Genomic DNA, 13339 nt, shown 5'->3' on the forward strand with positions numbered 1-13339 from the left:
GCTCCTGGCAGAGCACCCAAGGGGAAGGGCAGGCTGGTTAAAAAAAAAAAAATTGATAAGTAACTGTATTTTAATACCTGCTTGCAAGGCGGGAATTTAAGGCAGAGCAGATAACAACTACGTCCTTGCTCCTCCCTCGTGCAAAAGCCAGCCACTTCAGGTACACAGAAATATTTGGGATGTGCGTCTTTCCAATGCCCAGTGGCGCCATGTGGAAATTCCGGTGTGAGTTTCTGCTTGTGTGCCACACTGTCTCCCACCCTCCAACCTCGGGCTCCACTCCCTTCCTGAGGGTTTCAGGAGCATGAGCTCAGGAGAGGACAGGCTGTGGGCATCAGAACTATCCAAGGCATTTATCAAAAAGTGCAGATTTCCGCTGCTCTCATCTTTCCCTACACAAATTAATTCTCATACAATCTTTGACGTTTATAAACTGCTGCTCTACAGACACCAGCTGAGGATCCTTCGCCTGACGGCAGCAAGATAGACCAGACTAGCAGACCGCAGAGCACCAAGAACAGGTGTCTTGGGTGCTGCTAAGTGTGTAATCAGCATTGCCAGCATTTCCATTCTACACCCTGTGATGACATGTTACTTGCCTTGCAACTCCTGTTTGGACCTGGGTCCCAGAAGGATGGTGAGAGCGAGAAGCCACTCAAATGTGGTGCTCGAGGTTCAGGGAAAAGGTGAGATACTTACCATACGCTATCACTACCCTTGTCTAGGGGGTTTCCCATGGGGTCGTAGTACACATCCACACTGAGATTTCGGTCTGTGTCATGAGCTGAGTTGAAGTTGGTGATCACCCGGGAAGGAATCCCCAAAGACCGCAGTGCTGCAAGTCAGGGTGGGCGTGAGGACTCAGGTAGTGGAGATGGTACCTTGGCATAGCCCACTGCCACCCACTGACCCAGCCAAGGCACACCACACCCAAGGTACCTGTGTTGAGGGTCCCAGCAAAGACCCAGCACTGGCCATATCGGACTGGGCTGAAGCCAGATTTTTTCCAATTTTTGAGGATCTCCACGCTGCCGTTCCAGTTCCTTGGGTCCCGGCCACCCGTGTAAGTGCCGCTCCAATTCCCAGCAAGCACACCATTGTCATCATTGCTATTGATCTGGGCAGAAACCACCCCCCCAAAATGAGTCAGCACTAATGCCTTTCCTAGGAAGACTGACATGCAGAATTCAGAGGACAAGGTGGGGAGATGAGGAAGGAAGCCAAGGGCCATGATTGAACTTTTCTTTGTCTTTCTAAGTGACTTGGGGATGATCATTGTAACACTTAACCCTTAGGGGTATGGAGTGGTTTAAGAGTTTAGAGATGCTTTCCCAAACAGGCCCTGTTTGATTGTCCTTGATCCATATGTCATTCCTGTGCAGCAGCCTGACATGGGAAACAGACGGCATAGCTTGTCTGTGGCAAGGCAGGGCACAACTCCAGCTTGTAGACGACCTCTGGCAGGTAAGAATCCACAGGCTATCACTGCTATCACAGTCCGCCTGGGAGTCCATGGTTTGAAACTCTTTTTTGGTGTATGGTCTTACAAAAAGATCACTTTATTTATTTATTTTTATTTTTATTTTATTTATTTATTTATTTATTATTTATTATTATTATTATTTTCTGATACAGAGTCTCTTTCTGTCGCCCAGGCTGGAGTGCAGTGGCGTGATCTTGGCTCACTGCAAGCTTCGCCTCCCGGATTCAAGCAATTCTCCTGGCTCAGCCTCCTGAGTAACTGGTGTTATGCGTGCCACCATGTCCGGCTAGTTTTTGTATTTTTAATAGAGACGGGGTTTCACCACGTTGCTTAGGCTGACCTCAAGTGATCCGCCCACATCAGCTCCCAAAGTGCTGGGATTACAGGTGTGAACCACCGCACCCGGCCAAAAAGATCACTTTAGAACTTTAGCAACTAACTTCTTCTTGGAAAGAATAAAGATAGAGTATTTCTTTTCTTTCATTCATTCAGCTATTTGTTCATTTGTTAGTTTACTCATTCATTTATTAAATTTAAGGTGAGGTTCTAATCTAAGTGACACAACCAAGAGGCAGCCTGGAAAGATTACTGGACTAGAAATCGAGACCTGAGTTCCATTGTCTTTTAGGGACACACTTGGAAATATTTACAGGTGAAATGATGACAAATGTGTAATGTCTAAGATTCATCAAATCATCTGTGAAAGAGAGGGTCACAGATGAAATGACACCAGCCTTGAAGAGGTAATTGCTGAAGCTTGTGATGCATACACAGGAGTTCATTATGCTTTTCTCTCTACTTTTATATAGGTCTGAACTTTTCCATAATAAAAGTTAAAAGAGAGAAGGAGACACCGAGGTTACAAGCCCCACCTTGCCACTTGCCAACTTGATGATTGCACAAAGGTCTGTTCACCTTTCTAGGCCTTAGTTCTTCACCTTCCAATAGGGAAGGGAATTTTCAAGGGAAAGTTAGGACAAAGGCGCTCTGAGGTGTCTTTTGTCGTCAAGGGTCAGAGTTTATGAAACTTTGGCTATCGTTTATCTGAACTGTGCACTGAGAGGCTGGACCAGGACCTCCGAGGGCTCCTCCAGCCTGTGTGTCCTACCCCTTCTCCTTGGAGTGCCTGTAAGTGGCAAGGCCTATGAGAATGGACAGTCTGGACACAGAGGGATCCTTGCCCAGGACAGGCCATGCCCAGCCTTGCCAGCCCCTCAGTGCAGTGGTGAGTTCTGCACCCCTTCCAGGAGGGCCTGGGCTGTCATGGCAGAGTCAGGCAAGACAGGGCCTCCTTAGAGATGGAAGGTTGAGCAGCCCTTCCCCATCTCCTGAGTCACTGGTGCTCCAGCCTCCAAAGTGGCTATCAGCACGGTCATCTCTGGCTGAAAGCTGAGCATTTCAAAGCTCTGCACAGGCCATAATTAGTTCATGGCCCAGCCCAGCTGGGAGGTCTGAACGGAGCATCTGGGAGGTGCAGCTGAGGAAATTGGCTCCACGATAAAGTGGTTTGGCCCTGGGGTGCAAGTGAGTCAGCGGCTGCAGGAGCCATTGGCCTCACCCACTCTCTCCTAGGCCAAAGAGGCTCAGCTTTCTAAGTCACCAGGGCTTTAATCCCACCTCTTCCAGGCCATTTGATTTCAAGACTCTGCTCCAGGCTCACTTCCTCTCCATACCCTCCCTCGGCTACTCTGGTCCTCATTCATCTCTTTAGAGCCTCTAAGTTCCCTGGGCCCAACTTACTCCTTTCCTGCCAGGCTCAGTCTAAGACTCAGCTCTTTCCAAAAGCCCTCTCAGATGCACCCCGGATATTTATCATGCAGCTGAGAAGTTGTTCACATTTTTAACCAAGTAACTAGCTCATCAGCATGGACATATCCAACTCAAAAGTCAAGAGATCAAGAAATGCCTAAACCATGAACCATAGAAATAAATAAATAAAGGTCACAGGATTTCTGGGTAATTACTTAGTTTAAGACGGTTAAAGTAAAGAATTCACTGTGACTTTTCGCCTTTTTTTTTTTTTGGAGACAGGCTCTTGCTGTGTCACCCAGGCTGGAGTGCAGTGGTGCAATCACAGCTCACTGCAGCCTGCAACTAATGGACTCATGCAATTCTCCCAGCTCAGCCTCCCAAGTAGCTGGGACTACAGGCATGTGTCACGATGCCTGGCTCCTGTGTGTGTGTGTGTGTGTGTGTGTGTGTGTGTGTGTAGATGAGGTCTCACTATGTTGCCCAGGCTTGTCTCAAACTCCTGGGCTCAAGTGATTCTCTGCCTCAGCCTCCCAAAGTCCTGGGATTACAAGTGTGAACCACTGTGCCTGATCACGACTTTTTGCTTTTTAACTTACAACTTTTGAGCAGGTTGATCTAGGTTTAGATATTTTGGATGAATATTTTTGGAAACAGGGTCTTGCTCTATAACCCAGGCCTGAGTGCAGTGGTGCCATCATAGCTGACTGTAACCTCAAGCTCCTGGGTTCAAGTAATCCCCCTGCCTCAGCCTCCTGAGTAGCTGGGACTACAGGTATGTGCCACCATGCTTGGCTAATTTTTGTTTGTTTGAGATAGGGTCTTACTCTGTCACCCAGGCTGGAGCGCAGTGGCATGATCTTGGCTCACCACAATCTCCACCTCCTGGGCTCAAGTGATCCTTCCACCTCAGCCTCCCAAGTAGCTGGGACTACAGGCACATGCTACCATGCCCTGCTATTTTTTTTTTTTTTTTTTTTTGTAGAGGCAGGGTTTTGCCATGTTGTCCAGGCTAGTCTTGAACTCCTGGGCTCAAGTCATCCACCCATCAAAGTGCTGGGATTACAGGTGTGAGCCACCGTGTCTGCCTATGCCTGGATAATTTTTTAAAAATTTCTGTAGAGATGATGAGGCCTCACTATGTTACCCAGGCTACTGGCAAACTCCTGGGCTCAAGCCATCTTCCCACCTCCATCTCCCAAAGCACTGGAATGAGAGGCGTGAGCCACCACACCCAGACTGGATGGAGACATTCTCTACACAATGAGTGCAGAGCCATAGATGTCTCCTAGGGGATCTAGCTTGTGTGTGTGTGTGTGTGTGTGACAGAGAGAGAGAGTGTGTGTGATTGTGTGAGTGTGTGTGTGTTTGTGTGTGTTGTAGGGGCACAGGCCTTTTCCATGGAGGCCTTGTTCTGGTCTGACTTGCACGCCGTGTGCCTTGAGCAAGTCACTTCAGTTCTCCAATCTTGTTTCCCCATCTAGATCATGAATGAGGCAGCCTACCATCTGACACTCTGGGCTATGCTCTGGGATGTGGAAAAGATGAGTTAGGCACAGGAGGTCACCACCTCCAGCTCAATAGGGGTCTCGCTTCCTTTCCCAGGGGGCCCAATGATGGAGCAGAGCCCTAGCTTTGCATTCTCCCCCATCCTTGGCAGGCACTCAAAGAGCAAGTTCCCTTTTCCTCTGAGAAAGGCTTCATGATGTGGTGGAAAGGGCTTTGAAGCCAGCTGGACCTGGGTCTGGCTCTGCCTCTACCACATACTCACTGTGTGCCTCAGGCAAGCCCTGTACCTTAGAGGGGCCTTGTGCTCCAAGTTGGTAAAATGTGGATGGTTCTAACCACCAGCTGTAATTGGTGAGGCTTTAATGAGATGACAGATATAAAGAGTGTGCGTGCCTAGCCCATAGGTGGTGTTCAATATATGATGACAACTAGTTGTGATCGTTTTCCTGTTACTCACCATGGCACTCAGCACCCGGCCAACGTATTTCGGGTCATTTCTGCGGGCCACATCAGTAGCAGCGTCACGGCGGAAATTCAGACTCCTATCCAAGATTGAGAGGCAGATGCTCAGAATGTCTTCTTCAAACTGTTCAGAATGAGACCATACATTACAATGAAAGCAATGAGAAGGAGAGTTGGTGAAAGAAGGGAACTACACTGGTAAGAACCACAGGAACTATCAGATCCTTTGACTCTGTGGCCTCTGGAACTGAGAGCTACTGAGGACAGCCACCACGCCCAGCCCTCAACCCCGCAAACTCATCCAGAGCACTCACTACACATAAGACCCTGTGTATTTCCTCAAAGGCAGCTTTTGAAACAAAAAAAAAAAGAGAGAAAAGGATAATAAAGAAAAAATTATTAAAAAGAAAAAAGAATAAGACCTTGTGCAAACTCTCTTAAAGTGAATGCATGGGAGGTGGCCTGGTCTAGCCAACGCCCGGCTGCCACAAACCTCAGGAGCAAGCTGTTTAGCCTGTCTGGCCTCGATTTCTCCATCTGTATAATTAGGCCAAACTCATCTCAGAGTTTCCTTCTAGCTCTGCCTCCCATCCATTTTTTTTTTTTTTTTTTTTTTTTTTTGAGACGGAGTCTTGCTCTGTCACCCAGGCTGGAGTGCAGTGGTATGATCTCGGCTCATTGTGACCTCCACCTCCTGGGTTCAAGTGATTCTCCTGCCTCAGCCTCCTGAGTAGCTGGGATTACAGTCCCGTGCCACACCCAGCTAATTTTTGTATTTTTAGTAGAGGCAGGGTTTTGCCATATAGGCCAGGCTGGTCTTGAATTCCTGACTTCAGGTGATCCACCCGCCTCAGCCTCCCAATGTGCTGGGATTACAGGCGTGAGCCACTGCACCTGGCCTGCCTACAATCTTGAGCATGTTATTGAGACTCCTGGAGAACTAGTTATAAAAATAAAATCTCTTGCTAAAGTATATGTATTTGAAGCGATTTTCACAAAATAAGACTTAATTGAAGTCATTGCTTCTCAAACTGAGAAGGCCGAGCTCCTCTTGCCTTAGGGCTTTGCATTTGCTTTTCCTTCTGCCTGATGCTCTTTCCCAAGATCTTTGTCTGGTGCCCTCATCTCCTTCAGGTTCCTGATCAAAGCCTCCTTTCTAAGTGAGGCCCTCCCTAACCATGCCATCAAAAAAAAAAAAAAAAAAAAAAAAATAGCCGCTGTTCCACTCCTAGGTGCACTCTATGTCCTATCCTTCTCTTTTTTTTTCCTCCCAATAAAGGAGATAGCCAGCTTGCTCCAGTTGACTTAGACAGGGTCTGTAGATGGTCCAAGCACACATCTTTCTGATATCCAAGGCACCCCGCTCGAGGTGCTTTATTCTAATGCCTTTGTCTGGTGGATAAAATAAAAGGTGGAGGGCATCCTTGAAACTTTTCTAAACTGACCAAATCTGAGAACTCTGTAGACTCAAATGGGGATTGCTGTAATAAAGGACCAAGAGGGTGTGGCTTGGAAAGGCTGAGTGGGCACACTAAGGAAGTTTCATCACACAGTTACATGGAATGAAAAACAGAAGCTACATTACTGTCCCCAGTGTCTCTAGGGGGCCTTATATTTATTTGTGCATCCTGGCACCAATACTACTTCATTGCATCAATTGAGTTGTGTGTGTGTTCTGTCTTGCCCACTAGATTGCGACCCCCTCAAAGATGGATCTGTCTTATTCATCTCCTGTATCCTTAGTGTGGATCCCAGGGTCTGACACATAATAGGTGGCCAGTGAAAGTCTTCTGAATGCATGAACAAATAGAAGGGCAGGCAGATGGACAGATGTGGGACTTCCCATTGATCTGTGAGGCAAGCTGCTGAGCTTCTTGGGTAACAGGTACATTACCCTTAGCTTCCTTATGACCCTTTTACCTGTCCAAAGTTCCAGCCAATCATGCCAATTCGGTTTGTGCTTCCCACATAGATGATGCCGGCATCTTCCTGAACATACTCTTCTCTCTCAGCGTGGTTACCCATAAAGACGCTATCCACTATTTGATACAAAAAGCAGACACCAGGGACTAGAATCCTTGGAGGACTGTAGGGATCGTTCCTCCTCTCCTCCCACTCCTGAACCGGCCTGGGGGTTGGAGCAAGCCCCACTTTTAGCCCTCCCCTGACCCTTGGGCTGTAATTCTTCCAACTCCAATTGTGGGAACTATGAGCTGGAAAGAGAAGCTAGGATGACCTGAGGGTCTGAAAATGAGACCCCAGGGATAAGACACCTGCTCTTTCTGGCAGAAAGCTGTCTCCATGCTGTGGAATTATACTGCGGTATTGTCCCTTAAAATGAACCATGCTATGCAGTTTGTAAAAGCTCAATGTGATCTCGACAATATTCCCAGAAGAAACGCAGGATATCCATTTAATGTGAGGATATTGGGGCTTGGAGAGATAGAGGGACTGCCCAGACTCAGACAGCTGCTTAAGTGTCAGAGCTCCTCATTTCTAGCTTCTGCGCCCTTTCCACAGCCCATGGACTTTCTCTAATCAAACTTGAGCCTGTGAAGATCATTTCCCCTGTCCCCTTTTTCTTTTCTAGCTTAGGCCAGGGCTGAGAGTGTGGGTGGTTAGACACCTACCGTTCAGCCAGGGGTTAAAAAGCAGTATGAACGTCCCAAGTTTCACAGAGGAGACGCCACCCTGGGAGAAGATCTGGAGGGCCATTGTGTACCGTCCTACGGGTGCGCTGGCAGGACTGGAGATGCTGATAGTCAGAGTATTGCCATTGCTGGCCTGAAGCACCGCACTCCAGCCACCGCTACTGCCATTGGAGAGTGGAAACACAGCCTTTGTCATGGCCGACTCTGAGGGGTAAGGCCCTGTCAAAGAAGATAGAGGTTGAGAAAAACCAACAAGCACTGGTCAGACTGTGGAGAGACCAGGTTCCAATACAACCCCCCTCTGGGGGACATGAGCCAATGAAGCACCATATTCTACCACTGGAAGTAACTGGAACGAACATACAGGCCAGATCCCTTTTGATTTGAGGATGGTGACTCTCAGGCTCAGAGATGGACAGCAACTTGCCCAAGGCCACACTGAATCAATGACAGAGCAAGGCTAGAGCCCAATGCCAGTGGCCCCAGTGTGGTCCCCATCAGTCCTTGAATGCACAAGGGCTACTTAAGTATGTGTGTGTTCGGGCAAGGAGGGGAATGAGCAGGTACCTGTGGAGACAATGAACTCCAGTCTTTCATTAGAGTCAAGGCCTTTGTTCATGATCATTAAGATCTGGAAGTTTTGGCCTCTCCGCAAGATGAGCTCCTGGCTGGAGAACTTGTCTGTGTGATGCGCTTGTCGGTTGAAGGCCGTCTGCCATTTGACACTCTGGACTCCTAGAGCTGTGAGGCAGAAAGGAGAACCTGAAGTCCTAGGAGGCAAGGGATGGTGGTGTGGGGGAAGGGTGTAAGTTACTGAAGAGCAGCTTTGGGGTTAGGCACGTCAAGGGCAGAGCCAAATTCCTAGAAAGAATCACATTAAAATCCAAAGAACTTGATCTTGCATAGCAAGAACATCACAACCTATTCCCATTCAATCTTTCCAGACTCAGTTATGCCAGCTCACAGGATGCAAGATCATAGAAAATACTCTGCCCTTTCAGACAGCTGAACCTCTGTGCATCCTGTTCCCACAGCTGAGAGTGTCTTTCCCCCCTCCATCTGCTGAGCTGTCACTCGGCCCTTAAGGAACAGGCCAAATGTTCAGTGGAGCTCCATCCAGTCAACGAGGAGAAGTATGTCACCAGAGCACCTACGTTCTGTCTGCTTTCAGCATTTCTCATTGCTTTGTGGATGGGGGCTCCAGTAGAACTGAAGGGAGGTGCTGGGCATGGTGGCTCATGCCTGTAATCCCAGCACTTTGTGTGGCTGAGGCAGGCAGATCACCTGAAGTCGGGAGTTTGAGACCAGACTGGCCAACATGGTGAAACCCCGTCTCTACTAAAAATACAAATAATTAGCTGGGCAAGGTGGTTCACACCTGTAATCCCAGCTACTCAAGAGGCTGAGGCAGGAGAATCACTTGAATCTGGGAGGCGGAGGTTGCAGTGAGCCAGAGTCACGCCATTGCACTACAGCCTGGGCATCAACAGTAAAACTCTGTCTCAAAATTAAAAAAAAAAAAAAAAGAACTGAAGGGACGATACCTCTCTCACACCCATCACCATGGTTTGGCTTCTTTGTTGTCCTCTTGTGTGTCCCCAGACACCAAGCATGTTTCGCCTCTCCAGTATCCAGCAAATGTTTACTTTTGCATCCTTTACCTTCTCTGTATTTGCAACGCCTCTGTGTTGGCCTGGGCCTCTGATGCTAGGGAGGCTGGCGGAGACTCTGAGCAGTGTTTCTAGGCCTAGTGATTGGGGAATCCTCGGCCCAGAGGGGACTTGCAAATGCTCACTGGCAAGAGCTGTTTAGGAGCAAGTCAAAAGCCATGAATGACCTGGATAAGACCCGAGGACAAACATCTCAAAATCCACCCTCCTGATTTATTCTCACATGGTTGTGAAGATGATGGAGCTAAACTGAGAAGGGTTTATGAGAGATGCCATGATGTACCAGGTGTTCGCTGATATAAACTTTTTGGGAAACCTTCCTACGAGTTATGTTTAAGAGGTTACATCACCCATTCTTCTGCAAACCAAACTGGTCTCTGTCTTTACAAAAAGGCCACAGCTCTGATGAGAGTGTGAGGGCGAATTCTAGTGCCAGACACAGCTCTTTTCTATATGTGTCCATCTCTCTGCATCAGAACATCCCTTCTTAATCTTTTATTCTATTTTATTTTTGAGGCAGGGTCTGGCTCTGTTACCCCAGGCTGGAGTGCAGTGGTGTGATCTCGGCTCACTGCAACCTCTGGCTCCTGGGCTCAAGGGATTCTCCCACCTCAGCCTCCCTAGTAGCTGGGACTACAGGCCTGAGCCACCACTCCCAGCTAACTTCTGTATTTTTTGTAGAGACAGGGTTTTGTCATGTTGCCCAAGCTTGTCTCAAACTCCTGGGCTCAAGTGATCTGCACGCCTTGGCATCCCAAAATGCTGGGATTACAGGCATGAGCCACTGCACCCGGCCCCCTCTTCATCTTTATATTCTGATGCCTAACACACTGCTTGACTGTATTAGGATAATTAGATAAATAAATGGATGAAGGAATAAATGTACAAAGAAAGAAAAGACTAATGTCATGAGATGACCATCATGACAACAGCTCAAAATTTAGTCTACAAGGAAAAGTGAATATGAAGTATTCATTCAATAAAAATATTAGAGCAACTATTGTTTATAGGACATTGTGTGAGGCACAATGTTGGGAGTGTACACATGTATGAAGTGTAGTTATAACTCTCCAAGAGCTTCAGCAGTGGATAAGACAAGCATAAGGGATCATGAATGATGGAATGTGGTAAATCCGGGAAAGGTGTATGAGAGATGCAGTCAGAAAAAAAAAATCACTTTCAGTTGTAGGGATCAGGAAAAGCTACACTGAAGATGCTGGTCCTTGAAAGGACAGAGAATTTTGTCAGGTGCCCATAGAGCTGCCTGCATTCTAGACAGTGAGAAGGAGAGGCCCAAAAGCACAAGAGAAGGAGTGATGTTATTTGTCTGGAGCAGGGGCCCTGCGTGGAGAAGAGAGAAAGGTGAGATAGGAGTGAGTGGGGGCCAGGGCAGGACTGGGGAGGGGCTTCCACTCAAGAGCACTGGAGATGGGGCAGAGGGTCACCATAGGTACCCTCTCCAGTAAAATGCAGGCTCCCTGGGATGGTGAGCCAACCTGCCATTGGAGAGAGGGGACTCAAGAGGTGAGCTTACTCCCAGCTCAGGGTGCTAAAATTCATTCATTCAAACATCCACTCACTCATTCATTTAACAAATATTCATTGAAAGAATAAATTAATAGGTTTTTGCACAAATTCAGGGAAACTGAGACATTTGTGCAATCAACAAGGATCTGTTGAATGAAGGGAAGAAATAAGGTAGGACAGAAAGGACAGAGGGAGCAGGGGGAAAATGAGCATTCCTGTACCTGAATAACCAACAGAGACAGCCCAGAACTCAGACACTGGCAAACACTGAGTCCTAGATGGCTGTGTACAGCTGATAGATGCCAGATCTCTCTAGGGAAACGGCCCCCAACTTTCTCCCCTCTCCTCCTGCCAACCTTGCTCACTACTTTCTGTGCATTCCAGCCAGTTGAGATTTGGTAGAGCTTTACTCACTTTAGAAAAAAGAAGGGCTGGCTGGGTGCAGTGGCTCACACCTGTAATCCCAGCATTTTGGGAAGCTGAGGTGGGTGGATCATTTGAGGTCAGGAGTTCAAGACCAGCCTGGACAATATGGCAAAACCCTGTCTCTACTAAAAATTAAAAAATTAGCCTAGCGTGGTGGTGCACGCCTGTAATCCCAGCTACTCAGGAGGTTGAGGCAAGAGAATCACTTGAACCTGAGAAGCAGAGCTTGTAGCGAGTTGAGATCATGCCACTGCACTCCAGCCTGGGTAACAGAGCGAGACTCCATCTCAAAATTAAAAAAAAAAAAAAAGAAAAGAAAAAGAAAAAAGAAGAGCTCTCAAATAAGAACCTCTGGAAATATATATTTTTAAGAAACAGGAACTCTATGGAACATGTGGTTTCAGACCACTTGCGCCTTCCTAGAGATTTTTCACCCCACCCCCAAATCCCAAAGGATGCATGTCCTTTTCCAGATAAAGCTCACTCTAGACCATTAGTTCTTTGAAAGTAGAAAGTCTGTCTCCAGATGGCTGTTTGTCCAGCACAGTGGTAAGGAAAGAGGGGCGGGGTACTCAGCATCTCTTGCTGGCACCTGCCTCTCCCAACAGGCCCACACCCTTCTTTGCTCCACCAAAGCTCATGCATTGTTTGCTGCGGCTGTGTCAATAGTAGAGGCCCCTCCCATTCATCCTAGAGACCAATGTCTTGTCCCTAGAGAGGACGAAAAAGAAAAAACTGAGCTCCAGGGTGCCTCCCAACAGAGAAACCTGCAGAAAGAATATGAGGGGTACTTTGCACGCCCCACTAGGTCAGACCTGGGGTGACTGTGGTGGTGGTGATCATACTATTAGCTGAAGTTTACTGGGCATTTGTGTGCCAGCCATCTTTCAAAGTGTTTATGTGCATTAGCTCATTAACTCCATGAGGCAGGCACTTGTAGACGTCATGTTTTACAGACAAGGAAGCCAAGGTGTAGAGAAACCAGGTACCTTGGTCACTGTCACCCCACTCCATAGTGGAGGACTGCAGGCTCCAGAGCTCGCACTCACACTCATCATCTCTGCCTTTTCTGACACCAAGTGTGAGCCCCGGCAGCACCAACAAGCCTTGCTCCCTGTTAGGGTGGCTGTGGGATGTGCGAGACTGCTCAGAGCTGGAGGAGGAGGAAAAGTGGGGCTCACTTTTGTCATCAGCCTTCTTTACGCCAACTGCTATGAGCAGTCCACAGAACACGTTATGTATGTGGTCAATGAAATCTTACAATGGGGAACCAAGGCTCAGAGAGACCAGGTAGTTTAACTTAGGTCACATACCTGGAAATTGGCAGAGCCAGGATTCTGAACCCAGGTGTGGCATAATGAGAAATATGTGTTTGATCTCTGCTTTTTCTTAGCACAAAGTTCCTGAAACCCTTGGAACCTCCAAAATGGTGAGTGACTTTTTGTATGCTAATGAGATGACTGGTACTGGCAGCTCCTGGATAGCCTCAGGATGGGAGCTGGTTGCCAGAGGAACGAACCAGTGATTAGAGACTTGGGACTTTCAGCCTCATGCCCACTACCCATTTCCACAGAGGGGAGAGGGACTGGAGGTTGATTTCATCACCAGTGACTGATGACTTAATGAATCATGCCTATAAATGAAGTCTTCATAAAAACCCCAACCCCAAAGGATGGGGCCTGAGGAGCTTCCAGGCTGAACTCATGGAAGTGCTGGGAGGGGGGCATGGGGGCTCTGTGCCCCTCCCCACACCTTGTCCCAGGCATCTTTTCCATCTGGCTGCTTCTGAGTTGTATCCTTTTATCATAAGCCGGTCATCTGTTTTCCTGAGTTCTGTGAGGTGTTCTAGCAAATCTTCAAAT

General features: G+C 47.8%; 1 protein-coding gene across 1 annotated transcript in view; it reads right to left on the minus strand.

Annotated features, from left to right (window-relative positions):
* Nucleotides 1-9800, minus strand: part of TGM3 (transglutaminase 3) — a 28930-nt gene extending 19130 nt beyond the window's left edge. Inside the window, exons 1-7 of the mRNA XM_054542000.2 lie at nucleotides 9748-9800; nucleotides 8422-8624; nucleotides 7834-8073; nucleotides 7124-7242; nucleotides 5199-5327; nucleotides 940-1117; nucleotides 700-835 (exon numbers count right to left, since the gene is read on the minus strand). Of these exons, the coding sequence (XP_054397975.1) occupies nucleotides 700-835; nucleotides 940-1117; nucleotides 5199-5327; nucleotides 7124-7242; nucleotides 7834-8073; nucleotides 8422-8624; nucleotides 9748-9800 (1058 nt within the window). The remainder of the gene's footprint in view (nucleotides 1-699; nucleotides 836-939; nucleotides 1118-5198; nucleotides 5328-7123; nucleotides 7243-7833; nucleotides 8074-8421; nucleotides 8625-9747) is intronic.
* Nucleotides 9801-13339: the final 3539 nt, after the last annotated feature.

This window comes from Pongo abelii, chromosome 21, assembly GCF_028885655.2.
Source record: "Pongo abelii isolate AG06213 chromosome 21, NHGRI_mPonAbe1-v2.0_pri, whole genome shotgun sequence".
NCBI classification, from domain to species: Eukaryota; Metazoa; Chordata; class Mammalia; order Primates; family Hominidae; genus Pongo; species Pongo abelii.